This window comes from Mustela erminea, chromosome 2 (genome assembly GCF_009829155.1).
Source record: "Mustela erminea isolate mMusErm1 chromosome 2, mMusErm1.Pri, whole genome shotgun sequence".
NCBI classification, from domain to species: Eukaryota; Metazoa; Chordata; class Mammalia; order Carnivora; family Mustelidae; genus Mustela; species Mustela erminea.
In genome coordinates this window covers 150,323,141-150,347,764 of record NC_045615.1, presented here as the reverse complement: position 1 = coordinate 150,347,764, position 24,624 = coordinate 150,323,141, and the positions used below count along the sequence as shown (strand labels likewise).

The window sequence follows — 24,624 nt, the reverse complement described above, 5'->3', positions numbered from 1 at the left end:
ATTTTTATATGTTACAAAAATATTAATATTACTTTGAATGTAATATTTGTTGGCAATTTATACCATTTGGACCCAGAGAAAAATGTCTTGAAGATACATTTTTACTGATAATTGGCATTTTTGTTCACACCAAGTCAAAAAAACCTGAAGATTATAACATAGTGAATATTATGGGGCTAATTTATCTAAAATAAAAAAATAAACCTTTTGTTCTAAAATAAATGAAAGATAAATAAATCAAATATAGAGACTTTATAATCTTTTTATGCTAAAAAGGATTATACAGAACCTCTTGGAGTCTTCCTATCTAGATACAGTTAAAAATAATGTAAACAGATATCTATCCTAAAGGAAAAAGTTCCATTTAAAAAATAGAAAGAATTATAACATCTTAGGATGCTGTCAATCTTAGAATTTGTGTGATCTTTGTGTTTAGGGTTGCTAAATATTCCATAGAGCATTTTCTGCAGACTTTAGATTCTCCTTTTTTTTTTCTTTGCCATTATTTTAAAATGTTTTTTTATTGGATTACAAAACAACTGACATTCCTCAGCAAACTATGAGCCAATTACTCTAGGATGAATACAAGTTAAACTTCCTGATATGCACAGCATGTTGAAATTGTTTAATTTTTCGCTTTTATCAGTAATGACAGTGCACATTGATCTTTCTTATTATATACTAATTTTATGTTTTTTCTCCTTATAGATACTACTTTATAGATGTGAATTCCTTAATGAACTTTAAAAAAAAAAAAAGATTTTATTTATTTATTTATTTGAGAGAGAGAGAAAATGAGAGAGAAAGAGAGCATGACGGGGGGAGGGTCAGAGGGAGAAGCAGACTCCCTTCTAAGCAGGGAGCCCAATATAGGACTCCATCCTGGGACTCCAGGATCATGGCCCGAACCAAAGGCAGTTGCTTAATCAACTGAGCCGTCCAGGTGCCCATGAACTAACTTTTCATGAATGATTGTCATCTTCACACTGCCAGTTACATGTCTGAGAAATTATAATGTTCTTCCTCTTTACCTTTCCTTTGAAGGTGATCATTGATTTCTTTGAGTTACTTTTTTTTGTCTCCATTTCAAAGCTGGTGCCTAATTCTTGTTTACTGGATACTTTTTATCCGGATATAAAGCTTAAATTAACAAATTTAAAGGAAAATATAAAGGAAATTTAAAGGAAAACATCTTTCAGGGTAGAGAAACTTTCTTCTTTGAACCTTGGTCAATATAGACATCCTGGTATTAAACAATATTTTGTAATGCTTTCTTTCTGATCCCTGAATGTATTACATGATCATGAATCTATTTTTTAAGAAAATCTAGAGTTTTGCTTTTTTATTTCAATCAGTTCCACAGGTATGCTCAGAGGTTAAAGAAACACACATTATACACATACACTCCGACATGTTTGTAAACATTCTTGCAAATAAGTACAAAGAATTTGAAGCTGTTCACCAGTTTTAAAAATAGAAACAAACAACAACAACAACAAAAACCCTATGAGGTGGAAAAAGATGTGAAAGAATTTCCTCACGCTGCTTAGCCTTTGATGTGATTTGAAGGCTATTCATTCGTGACTTAATATTATAATGCTCCTGTAATGATACCTTTAGTGTCTGGGGTGACTTAATGCCTATAAAAAGAATTATTTTCTGGGCAAAAATCTTCCCTTGTTTGTCCTATCCATGTTCAAATCCTCTGGCTCGATATATAACTGCAAATCCTATTTCCCTCTTTATTAATGAAACAATGGAAACTCAATTCACTTCAAATGTCCCATAGTTTCTGAGCCGAAAATTCTTCATGGAGAGCGTACTTGAAGTCTAACCTATCAAAATTTAGATACTGAGACCATGTTAGAAATTTAAAGGAATAAAAGTAAATTTATGCAAAATGCTGCTTTAGGTTTTTTATTGCTTAAAAATAATATTAAAATTCAGCCTTTTGTAAATTTTATTCAACTCTCTAAATGGCAACAAGTTTATAACTGCCATATTTTTTAAATAATCTGCTTATTGAACATCTGTAGCACATCAAACAGCAAGATAAGTCCCAGGCATGTGAAACAAGAAAGTAATGCCCTTTTCTCAAGGTGTTTCCACTTAAATTTAGTAGTCCAATCAATGGGTAGAATTTCATAAACAGAATAGCACCAAATATGGGTAAAGAGAAGGGTTTAAACTGAGATCCTTTCTTCATGGTAACTTCTTTTCTTTGGACCGCAATGATAGTCTGATGGATTAATTGAAGAAAAATTTGAGTTCTTATTACATGCCTGCCATAGTTCTTATGTTAGGAAAAGCAATAGTCTGATGGAAAAGCACACTGGGCTTAGAAACTTTTCTTCAAGCTTATTTGGAGCCAAATAGCATAATTATGCAGGAATTTTGAATGTAATTATTTAATTCAGACAAGTGCCAGAGTTCTGCCTACTCTTGATATCAAAGTATAATAGCTTCCTAAGTGAATGGTTTTTAAAGGGTATAAAGTATTTTAAAGCCTTCAGAGAAGCCTCTTTGCCTAATGGGAGTAACATGATAATAATGTACCTAGTAAGTACAATATGATCTAGCATGAATTACATACTGCCTACTAGGTATTGTTCCAAGGGTTTTATATGTAATATTTTACAACACTGTCTTAGTATTAGTTCCTATCTTCAGTGTATGCTGGATAAAATTATCTTCTTGGAGTTTTTTGATCATTGTAAAAATAGTTCAGGCTTGAGGCTTTTGCACTGGCTTTTCTTGGTTCCTAAAACTCCCCTGCCCCAGAGAAGCACACAGCTTTCTCCTGCTTTCAGATCCTTGAAAAATCCCATCCTCTCAATCGGGCTTACTAAAATGGTGGCCCATGATTCCTTCCACTGCATATCAGATTTCTCTTACCTTGATTTGGCTCTTCATAACAATTGTAATTATATAATAAATATATATTTCTCCTGTTAGCTTTTTGTCTGTAGATCCAAGACAGCAAGGATTCTTTCCTGTGCATTATTTCTTCCCTTCTGAGAAAATATCTAGGACACAAATTACTGTATACAGTTAGTTAGTGAGAGTTTGGGGCTGAAATCCTCCTCTGACTTTAGGGTCCTCACTCTTCACTATATATATTCCCCATGACATATAAGCATTAAACTGTATGATTTGGGGGAAAATCTGAACTCTTGTATACGAAGTCCTTGCCCAAAATAATACTGCCCAAAATAGTGGTATTAATGAACATTACTTAAAACCTTTCCAAAGTGGTCAGTGATATAAATAAAATAAGTCCTAGGAATTAATGTCAGTGATAACTTACATTAAAGTAAATAAAAAATACATTAGATTTTATTGTATTGTCCCTCAGTCTATCACTGGAAAATTGTACCGGATATTATTTGTTCTAGAATCACATATATTAAATATCACCAACTTCATGACCATTCCTGATTTTGTAATAGCTAGTTAATTTCACCTCTGTGTTTCCTCAAAACGTTTTTTCCAGTTGAAGTAGTGTTAGTTCATCATTTTTTATATGTCTCTCCTGAAGGATACGTGCTCTTCTTGAGTGCACAGATTATAGTGTAGGTTCTCAGTAAATGTCCAGTTATCTTATCACTGGAAGAATAAAGCTGGCATTCGGGACTCTTGAAAATACGCTGCAACGTATTCTTCCGGCATTACTTCTTTGTGTTTTTGACCAGGACTCCTTTGGTTGCATGGGACAGAAGCCAAATTCAAAGTGGCTTATTCTTATAGAGAATTATAGATCACATAGATGAAAAGTTCCAGAGAGTTAAAAAAAAAAAAAATCCTAAGTACAGACACTTATTGAGCTGAGGCTAAAGCAGTGTCTGATGGACAACTGGAGGCAAATGATTTGAAGAGTGCTGTGGCACAAATGGTATTTAAAGCACTCATCAAAATGAGATTATTTGGATGGAGCCCAGGAACACTTACATTGAGAGAGTAAAGGAGAAAGATCCAGTCAGACGCGATTGAGGAGTGGCCCATGAGACAGCAGGAGACTGGATCACTATTGGATCACTGAAGCAGGAATGGTCATTCTATTGAACCCAGCTCTAACTTTAGAGCTCTTGCCTTTCCCTCTGAGCTCATATGGTACAGGCTCTGTCTGACAGGAACCTAAATTCCAGCTCCACAGACTAAGTCAATCAATAGCACTGGGACCTTAAATAAGAAGAGGATGGAGAAGCTCTGCTGCCTGACCCCGCACAGTAGGAGCTCACGCATGAATCTGAAGACAGGGTCAGTCTCATAACAGAGCACATGAAGTAAGAATGTGGAAAGAGGACCTCCCTCTGTGCCTTTTTTCTTATGCTTCATTTCATGTCTCAACATTTAAACCTTACCCACATGTCAAGACCCACATTAACCATTATTTTCTATCAAAAAATCTTCCTTAATTCCATTAGCCAAAGGCTTTTCTTCTGCTGCTGAAATCTCGGAACAATATATCAATATTTCTCATGAAATTTAACATTTTCAACCGCAAATTGTAGTATAGTGAGTAAATATCTTCTCTGTTCTTCAGTATTTAGAAGATAAACACTTCTGTGGCTCTACTACATAACCTAATTGAATGAACACCTCATAAATTATTGAATTAAAGATAAACTGTTCATCAATCTCCATTTGAAGTGCTTTGTCCCTATTAATGTTAATAGTTAGGAAAATGAAAACTATTAGCATTACTGACATAATTCTAACAGAATATCTAACCCATATATGTGCTTTTTTCCTGATTGCTGAATTATTTTGTGCCATCATAAAATAAATGCAGTGATTTCAAAGAAGTATTATATAGGAGTTAAGAAATCTTCAGCAGATGGGGTGTCTGGTGGCTCATTTGGGTAAGCATCCAACTCTTAATTTCGGCTCGGGTCATGATCTCAGGTCACGATCTTATGATCATAAAATCAAGGCCAGCTCAGGGTCCATGCTCTCAGGGAGTCTGCTTAAGATTCTTTCCCTCTCTGTCTACCCCTCCTCTGACCCAGCTCCTGCTCTCTCTCTCTTTCTCTCTGTCTCTCAAATAAATAAATCTTAAAAAAAAATCACCAGTTTGTATTATTTATTAACATCTGGTTATGCTGATGCCAGTATGATGATGCACCTGGTAATACTAAGTAGCAGTAGTTTTTTTTATTAATAATAATGTAGGTCAACAGGTTTGTATTTCTCTCCAGATTCTCTTCCAGTTAGGTGTATCATGAATATGTTGGTATTTTAGTATTTCTAACATAACTAGGATCATATAGTTTCAAAACTTGGTAGGTTTTGATAAGAAAAAGTATATATAAAAATATTTTGCCTAATATTGTTTTGTTTTAAAATACTGATAAATAGCCAGATATTTATAATCACCCATATAATTACTGATTTGCAGAAAGCTCTCATTAAAAGCAAATCTCAGTGGTTTATGAATTAGCAGTAGATGTGACTTTATGAAACTGCAATAGATATAGGCATGTGTATTGATTTAATATCTGAGAGTTGTTATTCCTTCTATTTTCTCATGATTACTTGCTTTTTTCTTCAAAGGCTCTGAATCAAAGATAATTAGAGAGAAGATCATAATTTATTAATAACTGACAAATGGGGATCAGGGCAGACTAGTGCCAGAAAGACTAGGAGCATAGCAACAACTAATTGCCCACTGTGGGAAGTAAATCTTCCTAGGAAACTGAACCCAAGAGGGTTACTGGTTCAATTGCTCAATGTTATTGAATATCCCACCTGCGACTTCTCCAGATCAAACACAGAAACATCACTGCAACTCTCAGGAAGTTCTATTGAGGCAAATATTTGGAAGGAAAAACTCTATGGTACTGAGATAAGTTAATATCACTGATTAGCAAAAATAAATACATATGAATATATCTATAAATATATATTTATATATTAATTTATATTTATTTAATTATATTAAATATAAATTATAATTATAAAATTATTATATTATTATAATATACATTATTATATTAAATTATATTTAATTTCTATTAAATATATATTTATATTTATATTCACAAAAATAAATAAATATTTATTTATTTATTTATTTTTGCAAATCAATGATATTAACTTGTCTCAGTACCATAGAGTTTTTCCTTCCAAATATACATATATATATATACATATATGTATATATATATATATGTATATTTATATAATAGCAAGGAATCCAATAAAGATTAAAAAAAAAAAGATAAAAGAATCCAAAGACTCTCATGTTTCATCAAGTATACAACACAGTGCAGGTCAAAAGGCTAATACAAGAGCAAAATATGATTCTTTGTCTGAAGTTCCATTTGCCCGAAGCTCCATTCTCTAAGATGTGAAAGAGAACATGCTGGCATGCTAGCAGACACAGAGCTCTGACTGAAGGTTCTACAAGGTTTCTGGGAATCTCACCACATCTCTCTCAGCCTACATAGACTCTCACAGGAACCTGATACCCAGCTTTATAGAGAAAGATCAATAGTACTGCCCTAGGCCAAAGGGCAGACCATCTATGCAACAAGAACTCAAGTTAATTTCCTGAGCCATGTCTGGGAGTGTATCTATTGCTGAGAAATGAAGCAAATGACAATAAAATGTTCCAAATGATTTTAAGCACCAGTTAAAAGCCACATTTCTTTGAAGTCTGTGTTCTTTTTAAAAGTTTGTGTAAACCTGGAAAGAAATAAATGTTTTTAATGGATTAGCAACTCAGTTTCAAACAGCTGAGTTCTTTATTGTGCCATGTGGAGGAACTGAGATTAGATATATTTGATGTCTGTGATAGTTTCAGTGCTACAAAACATATGATACCCTAATTATCTTGTTTTTCAGAAATTTTTGGAATATATCTCATTCCTTGCTTCTCATTATTTCCCACTTCTCTGACTTTTTAATCTCACAGAGAAATGGCATTTTTTTGTGTTAGCTCTTTGGCATGCATTTGCTCTTAATAGTCTACAGACATTGCTCAACACTCTTGTAGCCATCAACACGCATAACAATGTCAATGAAGTTTTAGTGATTATTTTGGGGTTCCGTTCTTTAAATCACGGTTTCATTTGTTTATTTATTTATTTTTTAAATGGCCTGTTTGCTTTTATTGCCATTTTTATGAGCTGGTGTTGGGCTCCACATCTCCATTTGGTCATTGCTTGTTGAATTCTCTTGAGTCAAAGTAGACTGAAGGGAAGAAAGGTGATTAAAATGTATTGTAGGTTGTTTGTTTTTTGCCTTCTCTTCACACCACCACTTCCATCTTGAAAGACAAGATATCGAGGTGGCAAAGTGGGACCTCTTTGTGGTGATTAGTGAAGGAAGCGCTCTCTGTTTTTTAGACTTTCTTAGGTTGTTCTTAGACCAACATCATAATTCCTCTTCAGTGTCTTTCCAGACTGAACATTCCATAGGATTCAAACATTCTCATGTATCTCACCTCTTCTCCACCTCCAAGATTTCTTTGTGTCTCTGACATTAGGAATTCCTAGCACTGCTCAGACATTTCTATGCCTATTTCATTGATTTTCTTGAAGAAAATTTAGTAGGCATTGGTTTAAACTGATTCTATCCATAGATGATATATACATTGTGTCATCATTTAAAAAAAAATCTATTCTGCGTTTCAACTGAAGTCATGTAATTTTGCTTGTTTAGTACTTTAAAATAACTGTTTAATACTTTGATACTTTCACTGTTTAATATAAAGAGATAACTGGTACAAAATATGGAGAAATAGTGCATATAAGAATGTAAAGGTAATCATAATAGCCAATTATGAAGAAATATATTTATTTTTTAAAGATTTTATTTATTTATTTGACAGAGAGAGATCACAAGCAAGCAGAGAGGCAGGCAGAGAGAGAGAGGAGGAAGCAGGCTCCCTGCTGAACAGAGAGCCCGATGTGGGGCTCGATCCCAGGACCCTGAGATCATGACGTGAGCCGAAGGCAGAGGCCTAAGCCACTGAGCCACCCAGGTGCCCCTTATGAAGAAGTATTTGAACAGAAATCTTTATTTCTTTAAGATTTTTTATTATTTATTTGACAGACAGGGATCACAAGTAGGCAGAAAGGCAGGCAGAGAGAGAGATAGAGGAGAAGCAGTCTCCCCGCCAAGCAGAGAGCCCGACATGGGGCTCGATCCCAGGACCCCGGGATCAGGACCCGAGCCCAAGGCAGAGGCCTTAACCCACTGAGCCACCACATCTTTAAAAATATGTAGGAATATAAAATAAAGTGAACATTTTCTACATTAATTTTATTTTTTCCTAGATATTCAAGAATCTTACCACAAATCCTCACTGCTAAAGTTATTTGTGAGATCTTCATATGCCAGTAACACATGCTACTTTTTTAAAGATATCAAGCTCAGCATAAATATTTAAGCACTGTAGATATTAAATCTGTAAAATTATTCTGATTTTCTTAATTTTTTACAAGTATAATTACCAGGAGAATGCCAATCTATAGGTCCAATCTTCTTCAGGAAACTTTTAAGATGAAATGCAACTATCCAAATGACTAATTTCTATCTCATCATGCCAAAGATGATATAAAATCTAAAAAGTTATCAAATCAGCATGTATTCAGTATATACATGATAGTAATGTTGAACATCGCTTATGTATAAATTTTGATGAAACAAATATATGATAAATCAAAATTCTACATTTGTATGACTTACACATTTTCTAGTGTATAAGAGCCTCTTGATTTATTTTGATGTCAGATTCTGATTTCCTGACATAGTCCTATTCCAGGTGTTTCAAATGTATATATAGTGGTCTTCCAGATTTACCTCTTCTCTAGTCATTTGTAATGTTATGAGCCAGGATAAAGCCAGCATTTCCTGGAGCCTTGAAAGCTATAGTCAATCCATTACTCTCCAGCTCCACTGGGAAAATGGCTAATTTTTTGGTAGTTTTATAGTACAGTCATTATAGATTTTTATTTTTACTCCAAATGCTTGTATTTTTTGTCATTTGAAAATTAAACTTATTGATTCCTAGGTATTAGTCAATAACGTATACCCTTTAATTTATTATTTATTTTTTAGTTGAAGTATAGTTGATGCACATACAATATTATACTAGTTTCAGGTGCACAGTATAGTGTTTCAACAACTATATACATTGTGAAATGGTCACCATGGTCAATCTAGTTACCATTTGTCACCATACAAAGTAACTACAATATTATTGACTATATTCCCTATGCTGTGCTTTTCATCCCCATGATATTTATTTTATAACTGGATGTTTGTACCTCTTAATCCCCTTCATCTATTTCATTATCCCCAACCATCTTCCCCTCTGGTATTTTGAATTCCAAACAGATGTCTATTTTATATCCAGTATTTTTCTTCCCAAGAAAGAGGCTTCAAAATGTTCATTCCAGAAATTGAAATGGAAAGTCCTTCCATACATCTTGTCTCTCTGGTTGGAACCTGTGTAGCTTGGCTCTTTGTTTCCATCATTTCTCAAAACCGGGGTGACTGGATCCTGCTGCTATGTCTCCAGCCCTTTGAAAACCCTTTCTCTAACAGGACTCCCAAATAACCCAGTTTGGAAGTCTATCAGGGTATCATTTCAGTACGTCATTATGTCCTGAAGTGAAAATCACTATCAATTCTGCTTCTATCTCCCCACCCACTGTATCTCAATTCCTTAGATCTCAAATATGCAAGTTGCTGGACTGCTTTAGCTATGTTCCAGCCTGTCTTCAACTTTAGATTCATGTCCATGAATGTCCATGTTCTTTAGATGAATATCCTTAGATGTCATTTTTTTGACATTACCAGATCTCTTGCCATCAGCCTTTTCTATACATTTCAGTCTACATTTTGCATTGCATGTTATATAGGTGACATTGTTAAGCTGATTGTATTAATTTCTTACTAGCTGATATTTTATTTACATTTGCATTTCTTAATTTTATGATTAAAAATTATATGGAATATGGAAGACAAAATACAGAAATAAAATTAATCATTTTTATTCACCAGAAGCAACCAATACTTATATTTGGCCATACATATTAAGATCTTCTTACATATAAGGTTGAGTTTATAATTTATAATTTGATTTTCTGGTTTTCTTTGAGTTAACATAATAATATAAAGTTTTCTTGTGTAATTAAAAATATTTTAGAAGTAAATATTTAATAGCTCTTTGATATTCTAATGCCTAACCTTTCTCATATGCTTTCTTTTTCGTTTTCTTTCTTCTCTTATTGTTTTGAGGGAGAGGAGTTGTCATTTCTATCTTAATGTCCTTAGAATGTATTTGTATAATCAAAGAGGATCAGTGAATATGAATATTTTTAATATATATTGATATATATTGGCAAATGGTCCTCCTAAATCATTGTACCATTCCTTGTATGACGTTTCCTGGTGATACACAAATTAGCCAGTCTGCTAATTTGGTAGGAGAAAATAGTTCTGTATTTTTAATTGCATATCTTTTTTATTTTTGAAACCTTATATGTTTATTAATATATATGCAATAACTATAGTCATTAGGTTTTTTATTACCTGTTTCATAAATTACATATACCACATGCTCTTTACCTGTTTAAACTAGTGGATCTTAATTCTTCATATAGTAAAGATGTATCATTAGAAGTGTCAGACTTATTTACTTTTTAGTAATATTTGGTTTTGCATGGATACAATCATTAATTTTATTTTTGGGGACTCTAAATTGATATTTTCTACAGACTTATTTAAGTACCGGCACTGTTTATCACCCTCTCCCAAAACTATATTAGGTCTCCACCTGCAGCATTTACTAAGTAAGTGTGTATATAGATGTTCTTTTATCTACACTGCCTCTGGTCTATCAAAGCTATTCTTCTAACCAGTCTAATTTAGACCAGGATCATATTAGTTTAAATACAGTTTTAAATATTTTTCAATGCTTGGCCAGGCAAATTTCTGCTAGGAAATCACATATGGTCATAATTACAAATATTTTATGCAAGTACTTTTGTGGGTACACACAGTTATATACAATTATATGTATAAAAAACAATTGTAGCCATAATTATGTTATATGTGTATATAACATATTAAAATAGTTAATATTTATCACCATTATATTCAATTTTTTAAAACTTATGACAATTACTCTAGCATATGATCTTAATATTTCTGACAAATATTAATAGAAAACAAAATACATTTATATGGAGTTTGAATGGTTTGATGTGAAAATGAACATTTAGTTTCCTTTTAAATCAACTTCATAATTAATCCAATTCTCATATGTTTATCACAAAATAACACATTTCTTGTGTTTTTATAATTTCAGTATAGTTCCACAATTATTTTAATTATTTGAGTGTGAAATGATTAAATGGAAACATTAATCCTTCTGACTTCTCTACTTTATATGTTCAAGAATGGTAAATGTGATTCGGCTCTGAAAAAATATTCAACAGCCATAATGGAGGGAACTAACTAAATCGGAACTTATATATTAGCTTATTCTTTGATTAATCTCCTCTCCTCTTTTTTGCTCACTTGGAAAAATTAACATCACTTTTTCACAACTTTATCTGTCTTTATTTTTTCCTCTCTACTGCTCTCAAAGTAAATTAAAATCTAAAATAGCTAAGCCCAGACAGGTAGGTCACAAGAGTCACACACTCCTCTCAAAGAAGCTTTAAAGATAGACCTGTTTCAGCAGTGAACTGACTGAGAGGGAAAAGCTCAGTAGTAACTTTAGACTTCTACAAATGGAGATAATCGATGTTTGCTCAGCGATGGCATCATCCTGTAGAAGAAAGCTACACATGATTCAGTATTTTGTATGTCAACACTATCATTGTGCCAGAACAGAACTAAGATGCCAGTTAATTGCAAAGGTGAATCTACGTAATTTTCCTTTATTGCACAAGTAAAGATGATCTCTTTTTTGGAAATAAACAACAATAAAAATACCCAAGTGAGAACAAGCAAATGCTATTTATTAAGAGATTGGTGTAGCAAGGAATCAGCCACCATCACCTGCATCTGGCAGAAAACCAAAAGCAGGCAGTGGAGTGTAAAACCTTTACAATGAAAAGAAGGGAAGGCTTTAGTTTTGCCCTGACTGGAAGTTGCTGGAATGGCTAACTGGAAGTGGAGCATCCTGGGGGATTGGTTAGGGGAGAATGTTTGATTTCTTCTAGTTGGTCCTAAGTTGGAAAAGTGGACAAAAAAATTAGGAAAGCTGGTATTTACTGATAAAGTCCTGACAAATTGACCACTTAGGTCACTTGCTATAGAGCTTATGCTTTGGCTTTCTATCTAGACCAGTGGCTGTAGCTTTGGTGTCTAGTTTTTTTATTGGATTTACCCATTTTCCATTTGTGTAGTCAGTTTCTCATTTATCCACTCACTGAAGAGTAGTGCAGGTTTTTCTATATGTTGGCATTCATGCATAAAAATATATATAAAAGAGGAAAAACTGTAAGGAGTGTAGCCATGAATATACTGGGAATTCCTTTTACTAAGTGATCATTTTTATTAAGTGAAATACCTATTTCAGGGGTGCCTGGGCGGCTCAGTTGATTAAGCATCTGACCCTTGGTTTTAGCTCAGGTCATGATCTCATAGATCATGAGATCAAGACCCATGTTGGGTTCCACACTCAGTGCAGTCTGCTTGAGTTTCTCTATCCCTCTCCTTCTGTCCACCCTCTGCTCACTCTCTCTCTCTCTCAAAATAAGTAAATAAATAAGTAAATAAATAACACTATTTCAAATCAGTGTCACTTTGAATTTATTGGTTTATGCAAAAAACCATGTAATTTAAAAGTTAAAGGATAGAAATTGTTTAAGAAGAATTTTGTTTTATCAGATAACTTAAGAATCAATACGTCTTTGCAATGCTAAAAAAGTGGGGGGAAATAAAGAGGGGAAAGTGAGATGGAGATAAAGTTTTAAAAATATTACATTTTTAGTCATTCTTAAAAGCAAACTTTTCCTTTTTACCTATCTTTTTACCAGTTTTTGAGGTCAGATATCAGTTTGTAGTCTGTCCTACTTATATAATGCCTACAATGTCCTATTTCCTATTTGCTATTTGAGGAGGAAGTTGAGTTTTCAGAAGATTATAACTGAACTGAAGGAGAGTTCATCCACCAGATGCACAGCAAGCCAATAAAAACTGACACCAAGCTTTTGAAGTGAAGAAAGATAGGTGATTTATTTGTATGGTACCACCCAGGAGAATAGGGAGCTAGTGCTCAAAATCTGGAGCTCCCTGATGGCTTGCAAGTGAGGATTTTAGGGGCAAAATTTGGGGCAGGGATCTTCTGAAAAGGTGGACACCATTTACAGGAGACCCAGGACGTCATGCTAGCATATATTCTGGTGCCACTTCCTCTGGTACCTGGGGATCTTTTCCATTTCAAAAGACTTGAAATCTGAAAGAAATATATTTATTCTTTATGTTAGAAATTTCGTTAGATATATATATCTTCAGGGTAGTGATGATTAAGTACTTGTCCTACAGCTTCCTATGAATAATAAGCAAGCATTCCCATCCCTTGAGCCTCCACCTACATGTTCTTTGGTCAGTTGAGCCATGCCTGGGGGTGATACGACCTCTAATCCTTTTTCCATCTGAGCTCACAAGATGGACATTGGCTTCCAAGTATAGATACTTGGTAAGAGTATGTAGACCAAATAGAGTAAAAGGTATTAGTGTTCTATTGACCATATCTAAATTATGGCTTATATATATTTATGTATATATTACATTAATATATATTTTCATGTATATATAAATACATATGACATATATAAATGAGACATATAAGTGTATAATAACATAGTAGTGACATTGAGTTCTTCAAATTTGAATAATATAAAAACATTTAAGCAATGTATGAAAAGATGAAACAACGTGATTTTCCTGTCCCAAATATGGTACTGGAGCTGTTTTTTGCGAAAGTACTTGATGTACCCCATAACCTCTCTTGACTGTGAGTCACTAAAGCAGAGTTTTCTGAACTTGGTGTCCTGTGGAGTTTGCTTTTTTTTTTTTTTTTTAAGATTGTATTTATTTATTTGTTGTAGAGAGAGAGCGAGCACAAGCAGGGTGAGCAGCTGGCTGGGGGAGAGGAAGAAGCAGGCTTCTGGTGAGCAGGGTGCAATAAGTGGGACTTGATCCCAGGACCCTGGACCATGACCTGAGCCAAAGGCAGGTGCTTCACCAACTAAGCCACCCAGGCATCCCTAGGGTTTGCTTTCTTAATGGGATTTGAGTCTTTGACATGCTTTCTACTATCACAGAATGAACAATTCTAATATTGAAGCATGTCATTTCAATGTAACACAATTAGTATTGTGTTTTTAACAATTGGTACAGGGGCACCTGGGTGGCCCAGTGGGTTAAAGCCTCTGCCTTTGGCTTGGGTCATGACTCCACGGTCTTGGGATCGAACCCCATATCAGGCTCTCTGCTCAACAGGGAGCCTGCTTCCTCCTCCTCCTCTCTCTTTCTGCCTCTCTGCCTACTTGTGATCTCTATCTGTCAAATAAACAAATAAATAAAATCTTTTAAAAGTATTGGTATAAGAATGGAATGGGTATGATTTTCTTTACTTTAGTGAGTACAGAAATACTATTGCAGAAATGGTAAATTTAAACCAGACGAGGAGAATGAAGAGAAATTTACAGTTCATTGATACTGTGTGATAAGGAAGGCATATAGGATGAATGAACATGGCATGTCTGGTGTCCTGTAACTCTATAGATGTCTATAAGGCCTCCTACAGCCTCTACTTGTGACCCTCCCCGGCCTCATCTCCAGTCCTTCCTGCTATTTTTGGCATGAGCTTTCTTACATACAAACATTATATACATATATATAAAAATAATATATGTATAAAATTATGTAATTAAATATACATGCAGTTCAGTTTACTCCAGCTCAGTAACAGTTTAAGGAAAATCTGTTATGTTAAAATATCCACTTCTTAAAAGCTCTTTTGACAAATCTGTAACAAAACTGAGCTTCACTTTCATCTAACTTTATGTACGTCTGTGGTCCAGTAACTACAGGGGCAAAATAGAGATCCTGAATGCAGATAATTTTGTAGTTTTGTTATTTTGGTCGAGATAATATCACTTCTAGTTAATCCAAGTAGCTAGTATTGAAATACAGGAATTCAAAAGTCTGTTGTTAAACATTAAGTTTGCCATTAAAAGAAACCTGTATAAGGATCAATGTTAGAAAGAAAGAAAGCAAAAAGAAAGAAAGAAAGAAAACAAGCAAAATACGAAAAACTTGTGGTTTAAAAAAATAGAGAATAGGATGAAATGTACAGTTACTCAACAAATCAGTCTTAATTGAAGGTAGTATAAATTAGCATTGTAAACAAATTGTAGAATTATTTAAACTACTTACCAGAGAACAAATTGTTTTTAAGCACCTCCAGGCACTACTGATGTTTTTATTAACATGCAGACCTCTGATATGCTAATTACAAAACTTTTCCTTTGTACTCATTAAGCAAATTCCTCTAAGACTATTTTAAGACAGGTCATTCAATACAAGTATTCACTGAGTACCTATTGGATCCATGGATGCCAATCCAAAGGAAATTCTGAATCCTCTAACAGCTTTTGAAAAATAATGATACCTGGATCCCACAAACTATTTTGATTTAATGGTTCTAGGGTGAGCCCTGGGAATTGTTTTTGTTTTTTTTTGTTTGTTTGTTTGTGTGCTTAAATAACACCTGTCATTCTAATCTGTAGCTAGTTTTAGAATCATTGCCTAATGTGAATAGAAAGTTGTTTTTATAGAACTTCTTATTCTGAGAGCACAATACATAAATCCTTAGTAAATATTTGCTAATAAGGAGAATAATCGAGTCTCCTACTGTAGCCAAAAGTTTACAAAAGGTGATTAATATTTGGTGAAATTCATTTTGAGGGATTAAATATATACTGGTTAAATATATAACTAGATTAAATATATACCAGAATAAGCAGACTGAATCTAATATGTTCAATAACATTTTTATAGCTGCATCAATGCCTTTAACTGTGCCATTCATGGAAGAAGAATGGGTTTTATAATGATCTTTGGCCCCTTAGAATGACGAAAAGATAAACAGTGAATCTTCATTAAAGTATAGCTTGGGAAATATCAATTGAAATATTGTCTAAAGATAACTCATCCCAAGCTATCTTTCTACTTCCATGTGGTGTGTGATATTCCTAGGTTCTAATGGTTGTTTCCAGAGTAGGAAATAAGAATTCCTGATTCCAAAGTTAAAGTCAGTTGGGTTTTTGTTTGTTTGCTTGTGTGACTTCATCCTTAAGGCAAAGGGATGGCTGCACATAGCACACTTAGATTTGTAGAGTTTGGGATTTTGTTTTTATTTTAGAAATCCTTGAAATATGTATAATTTATTTACCTCAGGCACTTATATGATTTGATCGCTATTTTATACATGCGTTAGTATGTGTAAACATGCATAGCATGCACATACATGCAATAGTAGAGTTTAGGTCAATAACTAATTTTATGGCATCTATCCTTTAATACTTTCAAACAAAATTTGGTGTATTTTGCTACGGTAAGGTCTAGATCCCTATGTAGGCATTTTATGTGTTGTATTCAATTCACTGTGAATTAATTTATCAGATTTTTTAACCTGATAACATGCTATTGAGGAGGAAGAAATAAAGGTCTTTTTCAGAGTTCTCCATGGCAACATCTTACGTTTTCAACAAAGGGGAGGGGAATGTGGCTGGGTGAATAGGAGAGAGAGAAAGGAACTGGAAGATGTGGAAAGAATTGTGCTTTTAATGCAGTATGAGGCAGTTAACTGGTACCTACATCTTACCTCCACAGCTTGCTTTCAGTGCCATCTTGGGAAAACTGCTTCTTCTTTGAGTCCCAGAATTCTTAGCTCTAAGATCAATACACTAATAGGACATTTCAGGCTTGAAACAGGAAACACAAGGAGAAATCAAATGTGTCAGGAAAACATACTCCTTTTGTGTTTCTCCTTTACTCTCACACTGCTACCATACTCACAATGCTCCGATACCAGATAGGTGGTTTTTGTTTTGTTTTGTTTGTTTTCATACACCCAGCAAGTCTCTATGACACCATCTGGGTAGCCTACAGTTCAATTCAATTCTGACAATAACTGGAGTTGGCCCTACAGGTTAATGACTCAGTCAATAGGACTACCCTCTACTTCAGACAGCAATCGGTCCCCAAGTTGCACACAACTTCTGTCCTGTAATCAGGGGTTCTCGTGACTTGCCTCCTTGAGTTTGATCATTTGCTACAACAGGTCACAAAACTTTGGGAAACACTTTTTTTTTTAAGATTTTATTTATTTATTTGACAGACAGAGATCACAAGTAGGCAGAGAAGCAGGCAGAGAGAGCAAGGAGGAAGCAGGCTCACCACTGAGCAGGGAGCCCGATGCGGGGCTTGATCCCAGGACCCTGGGATCATGACCTGAGCTGAAGGCAGAGGCTTTAACCCACTGAGCCACCCAGGCACCCTTACATTTACCAGTTTATCATATAATACACGGTATAATAAAGGGTACAGCTAAATAGCCGGTTGAGGAGATATGTAGGGCAAGGTCTGAAAGTGTCCCAGGTGCAAGCTAACCCGTGCATCACCCTCCTGGAACATGGATGTGTCCACCATACTGGAAGCTGTCTGGACTCTGGGATTCTTGGGATTTTTACAGAGGACTCATTTTGTAGGCATGATCATTGACTCTATTTCTATCCCCCTCCTCTCTCAAGAGAATGAGGGGTGTGACTGAAAATCCTATACTTCTACTCATAACCTATGTTTTCTAGTGATCAGGAATCACCTCATTAGTACAAAAGACATTCCCATCACCCAGGAAGTTCCAAGAGATTTAGAAGCTTTGGGTCAAGAACCAGGGTGAAAGATCAAGTATTAGAACAAGAGATGTTCCTAGTGCTGTTATCACAAAAGAAATTACAAGAGTTTTAGGAGCTTGGTGCCAGAAACTGGGGTCAAAGAATAAGGGTTGGAGCAAAGATTCTTCCAGCACCTGTACATACAAGCATTTTAAGAGTTCTATGTCAGGAACTGGGAAGTAGATACCATATATTTATTTCTCATTATTTCGCAGAAAGATATGAGAGTGACAGGTTTGGAACTTGACATAATACTGAGACCCACTGATATTTCAAAATCCATCTACCAGAGACTTGTGCTTAGATATGACCATTGTTGGTAAAGCATCTTAGCTAATAGGGAGACACCTATAATTGTTGGTGAGGGATAAGAAGCTCTTTATAGTAAGAATGAAACAGAGAAGTTGAAAAGAAGCTTGAAAAATTACTGCATATAATGATATCCTATTCCAATTTGTCTAGACTGTGACTTGGAAATAGGAAATGAATTGCACATATAAATACCAACATGTATGGTAGATGTAGTATTCCTCTCAGAGTCACTCAAAGGCACAATTAAAAAAAATAATTAAAAAGTTCTTTATAACCATTTTATATTACCTTCTCTTTAGGTAGAATAATTTTATGTGTTTGTGCCAGAAGCATGGGGACCGAAGAGTAGAGTTTGGGAGCCATGTCCATCATAATTATGCTTTTTATCCTTTGCTTAGTATTTGCAAAAGATTTCTGGAGAGTTTTAACCTGGCTTCATCAGGAAATCAGCACTAAATCTTAGAAGAGGTCAGGGAATTAAGACAGATGTAAAAGATACCACATTATAAATCTATGAAATGATTAACACTGTCGATGTTAATTATCAGTGAACAATTTCCTCAGTTTCTTTTGTTATAAATATTTGTTAAACATTTAAATTATTTTCATCATTTAAAAACTGATAGAAGGGGAAAAATGAAGAGGAAGAGATGAACCATGAGTGAATATGGAGTCTAAGAAACAAACTGAGGGGTTTTTTTTTGGGGGGGGATGGGTGACCCTGGTTATGGGTATTAAGGAGGGCATGGATTGGATGGAGCACTGGGTGTTATATACAAACAATGAATCATGAAACACTACATCAAAAACTAATGATGTACTGTATGGTGATTAATATAACACAATAAAAAATTAAAAAAAAATAAAAATGATAGTGTGTAAATGACAGTATATTGTGATAAACCTTGTAACTGAACATTTTTTAATGATTTCACTTTCTTAAAATTATAAAGGGAAATAACCACAAAACATGAGAAGCAGAGAGAATTAAAATTGCCCCATAATGCTAATTAATGGAACATTTCAACAATAGCCCTTAAAAAAACACTTTGTCATCATTTTATTTCTCTGCACACTAATTAATATATATATATAGGGTACTGATCTTCATCACATCATAGACTCCACAAATGTATTTTGTTTTCTTCGAAATATTCATTATTTAGTTTCTTTAATATGACCAACTTCATGCATATTTTCTGCACCTCACTCTTTGCCCTAAAACCAGATTATTATAATCATGTCATTTTGAAAACTTCTAAAATGCTCACTGTGAGTCTGGGACAGTGCAAAGAGCTTCACATGTATTATGAAACTCGTTCTTCGAAACCGCACCATGTGGGATAGTTTCTGTTATTATCTTATTCACATCCATGACTGGTTTACCCAAGTGAACCAAATGTAACGGACGGACGTATCCAGGACTGCTCCTGGCTTGACTGCAAACCTCATGATCTCTATTCTTTTGCTTCGTAGTGATGTCAAAAGATAAGGACTTTTTTAGTGCTCGTTGATAGGTTTCAGAGGATTGTGTCCTAAAGGCTCGGTGCCACTTTTCAGTGGCCTAAGTGCCTAAGTGCCTAAAGGCTTGGTGCCACTTTTCAGTGGCCTAAGTGCCACTCTGTTTTCTCTAGTACTGCCATTAGTTGTTCTTATTGTTGTTTTACTTAAAAGGGATAAAGCCTTTGTTTTCTTCCCCTTTTTAGTTTTTTTTTTTTACCAATAAACTGAAAATATCTGTTCCCTAATTAAAGGACTTATTTTGTGACATTACCATTCCTGTGTTTCTCTTCTTTGTCGATTAGGATCTTAGAGCTTTTCTTATCTGCTTCTATGATATCTTGTTTAACAATTTAAATCATTTATCCATAGCCTGTAGTCTTGATTCTCTGATCTAGTATCGTGGAGAATTTCTTCCCTAGAGTTAAAATCACCTTGCTTTGGTAGGAGGGAGGTTATCTTACTCACATTGACACACTTCATGCATATATTGATCAACTCTGTGTTAAGTCCTGGCTAAAGTAATTGTATTTGAATCTTCTTTGGGTCTGGAAAGCTTCTGTTATATTTTAATCTTGTGAAGGACAAATCAAAATATCTTGTTGAAACAAAGACTCACAGCTTTTTTTGTTTGTTGTTTTGTTTCTTGTTTTTAGTATAAGCCTGGAGAGCTAAACTATTTTAAACTTGGCTAATAATGATCTTGCTGTAGCGGCACGCAGTTACTTACAGACTTCCAGGTGCTACAGACTGATGAGAATGCAGATGTGGCCTGTGTGGAACCATAGCTCACAGAAATTAGATTGGCTGCTATTTCTAGCACATCTTGGTTTCTATTTCTAAATTATCTCTGAGGCTTGTAAGCGTTTTCAACCTGTACTTCAAGTATTTATTGATTAAGGGAAGAGCCTGTATACCATCTGGTGCTGAGGTGTTACTGTGACAGCATCCTCAGAGTTTATTTTAAAAGATTTATTTGGGGTTATTCTTACACATTTGATAGTCCTAGTAAAGGAAGTCTACTTTTAATTTTCTTAATGAGGCAGAGAATATGGTGATCACTACTAAATCCTTAAGAAAAAAATTTCATGGGATTGATTTTTCAAAAAAATCACATGGACCCTTCTGTATTTATATGAGTTGGTCATAATGTATATTTATATTATAAATGGAAATACTTAGTATGATCATATTATATGGATTGTGAAAAAAACAATTACTCTGAGATAATAATCTAGTCCATCACTTTGATTATGATATTACTAAGTTACCACTTTTCTCCCAAAATGTATGATATGCCAGATCCTGATCTAAGCGAATATATATATTCTCTCACCTCATTTTCACAAAACTGTCGAGATGGGATCTGCTATTATTCCTATTTTATAGCTGTCAACTGAAACACAAAGAGGTTAACTAATTGACCCAGGGTAATTTATTTGTGCCATCTTAAAATAAGTCAGATGCTATCAGTGCAAATTCTAAATCAATGGCTCAAAAAAAATGCAAGGGTTTGATTTTACATGATTTTGTATTTTTGATTAAGGTTTGTTAAAACTTTAAATTAAAGCTCTAGTGACAAGTAAGATGATATAAATTCCTCAAGACTAAAATTTGTGGATTGGGTGTTACAGTGAATAGCACATATATTTGTGTGTATGTGCGTATGTATGTGTGTGTATTAAATTGTGAGAGATGAATCTTATTATAATTTTTAAATTAGGAAAATTATTATTTTTAGGATCATTCAAATTAGGAAAATTATTCTTTTTAGGATCATTAGTGTGTTTTGTAGCAGGACACTGGCTGAATATTAAATCCTGTTAGGTAATGACAAACCACAGTGAAGTTACCACCTTCCTAAACACAGCTCTACTCGAGTTTACAAACTGTATAGTTTACATCTAAAAGTATGTTTGTACTTTATCGGGAAATTACATCAGCTTTTTTTTAAGTCATTGAAAAGTAATCAGATATAGTTGTCAACAACTACTATTTATTAATTATTTATTGAATTGGAACTCTGCTTTTTTAAATTAATCCAAAATTTCCACATCAATAACGATCAGTAAATTGAGCTAATTGTGTCATAGGTAATACCAATTACAGTAAAACACTGACTACTTACAGATGCCATTCATTTTGTTTAAACTGTGAAGTAAAAGAAAAGATCAAAGAATCATTCTCATCTTAGGAACCTAATAGCCTAAGAAAAGAGGAAGGCAAATATTCTCTAAGGGCAGGCATTAAATATTTGAGGGCCCTATATTCTCTGTCATAACTACTCAACTGTGTCATAACAGCACGGGACAAGCCACACACAAGTAACGAGTATGGCTGTGTCCCAACAACATCTTATAGAAAATAAGTGGTAGGCTAGATTTGGTCCATGCGCTGTAGTTGGGCAACCCCTTATCTGAGGGCTGATACAAACAGAAACAGGAGAGTTGATTTATATAAGACATCAATACGTGTTTAAGACTTAATGAAATTAATTTAATTGTAAAGAAATATATTAAGAACTGCCAAAGTATTTCACAGATGTTTTAGCTACTCTTTAAGTATTTTAATATTTTGATATACCTTAACTTTGAATTTCATTATCTCTATAGTGAAATAATTTTAAGGCGTATTTTTTAAAGAATTAACTTTAAATTTAAAGAATTTAAAGAATTTAAATTTAAAGAATTTACACTCAGGGAGTGTGGCAGGCAGAGGGAGAAGCAGGCATCCCACTGAGCAAGGAGCCCAATATGGGACTCAAGTCCAGGATCCTGGGATCATGACCTGAGCCAAAGGCAGACGCTCAACCGACTGAGGCAGACAGGCGGCATTTAAAAATATATTATAATAAATAGTCAAATAGGAGATAACTGTCACAGTAGCCATTTTTATTTACTAGGATTCCACTTTAGTGACAGCCAAATTCCGAATTAGTAGTCCTAAAAATTAAAACAACATCAGTTTACCAAAAAATTATATAGATAGGTAGATAGAACAATCCCTACTTTTCCTTTCCAAAAGACCCTTTGGAATTTGATTTGGAAAAACTTATCTACCTTTTTTAACATTTCCAAATTTGTTATATGTCTGTATTTCACTTTCCTCTCCTTATTTGTTACAAAATAGAGTAGATACATTTCAAATAATTACAATTCAAAATAGACAGATTTTAGACAAAACCCTAGGCCTGCCAGTTTATGTGTCATTGCTGAGCTCATTTCTCTGTTCTCTTGAAATCACTAGAAATGATATTCATAAAATATACTAGCAAGTGAATGTATTGAAGCACTAAATATACTTATGTTATAGTCTATGATCAGTTTATGTGGTTTCTAATGATAAAGTACATTTTAGTAAGCGATATACTTGGTATTTTCTGGATTTTTTATGGCTATGCGGAAAATTTGAAAGAATCTTAAATGTTGCAATATCCAGAAAAGTGCATGTATTATATATAGTTTGCTTTTTTATTATAGCAATAGCTCTACAAATATATATTTGGAGATGCGTTTTTTTAAGTCTGAATATGTAAATTTAAATTGGTAGTTTTCCATAGGTGATTGGAGAAGTCATGGAAGCGTAACATTTTCAATAGGTTGTGATAAATAATGCCACTGGCATACAAAATCAGTGGGTTGAACTAGTAGGACATGATTCTCCCTCCTAATTTGTAGGCTCTATGCAAACATGTATTTAAAGGACAATTTAGCATGTCTTCTGAATATAAATCTTGCAGGAATTTCTGAGGAAAGATATATTTAAATGGGCTTAAATCTTTATTTGTATGTTTGTGTTAATTGCATAATCAAAAGCATTGGCTCATTTTATTTCCTACAAATAAGCATTTTAAGTAAAATAAAAATAATTATTTAATATAGCTCTGTATTTCGTAAATCCATAAAATGCTATTTAATTTGAAAAGCATTGTGGAAGACATTTAATTGTAATGCCTTTAGGGATTTTGCTTTTGAAAAGCAAAACAGACACCTGTCTAAATTCATAGAGTCTTAATGCTATATTGAGGGAGTGGGATCTCTTCCTTATCTTGGGCTCTCTTGTTTGCTTTTCAGTTGCTGCGAGTGTGGCTGTGGAAGGGCTTCTTCCCTGTGCGCTGTTGCCCATCCAAGCCTAATATGGTTAGTGTCCCCCTCCCGTTTTCACTCCTATGTAATGTCCCACATATATGTATTATCGTCAGCATTCCTTTTTTATTTTTCTCCATTTGTGTACATTTTAACAGTTAGTGCACCAGTTGTGCCTAAAAGAAGAGTGAACTGATTTCCAAAGGGGAATCTTAACAAGTCATTGGGTAAAGGATAATTTCAAAGAAAATACACGTATAGCACATCATCCTTATGTCCAACATTCATACTTCTCTTCCAAAGCGTTTGCTGTGGTCCTGATGTAAACCAGAAGTTGTAAGATTGTAGCACCTGTTTTACATTTAACATGTTGCTGTGTTTGTTGTTCCATTAAGATTAAAATCATATCATATATGGAGGTGGAATGCTACTTCTTGCTGAAATGCTGCTTCAAGGTGAAATCGCCATTGCTCTCTCCCAGAACCATGGAATGACCATAACTTAACTGAGATCATCTATTTTTTTTGTTGTTGTTGTTATCATTGTGGATACATATGGCATTGGAGAATAGAACCACATGTAACTTTAAATGGTTTATTTAATATTTTAAGCTTGGATTATTTCAGATATTAGATGTTACAGGTGATATTTCTAATTTGATATCAGTGAAGTAAAAAAAAAAATGCACATTTTGGGAATCAGTGTCCAAATGAGATAATCTTAATTACTTACAAATGCAAATCCTGATTATATATCTGGGTTATAGCTATAAGCTATAGGTTGGTAGGAAAGAC

The 24,624-nt window shown here is 34.1% G+C and overlaps 1 protein-coding gene across 7 annotated transcripts in view; it reads left to right on the top strand.

Moving 5' to 3' along the window:
• The window catches only part of EPHA5 (EPH receptor A5), a 348,209-nt gene that overhangs the window by 268,986 nt on the left and 54,599 nt on the right, over positions 1 to 24,624 (top strand). For 5 of the 7 annotated variants that reach the window (XM_032334443.1, XM_032334442.1, XM_032334446.1 and 2 more), the window contains one exon: positions 23,819 to 23,884. The exons of the other annotated variants lie outside the window; for them this stretch is intronic. In XM_032334443.1, coding sequence (XP_032190334.1) covers positions 23,819 to 23,884 — 66 coding nt within the window. The remainder of the gene's footprint in view (positions 1 to 23,818; positions 23,885 to 24,624) is intronic. 7 annotated transcript variants of the gene reach the window in all.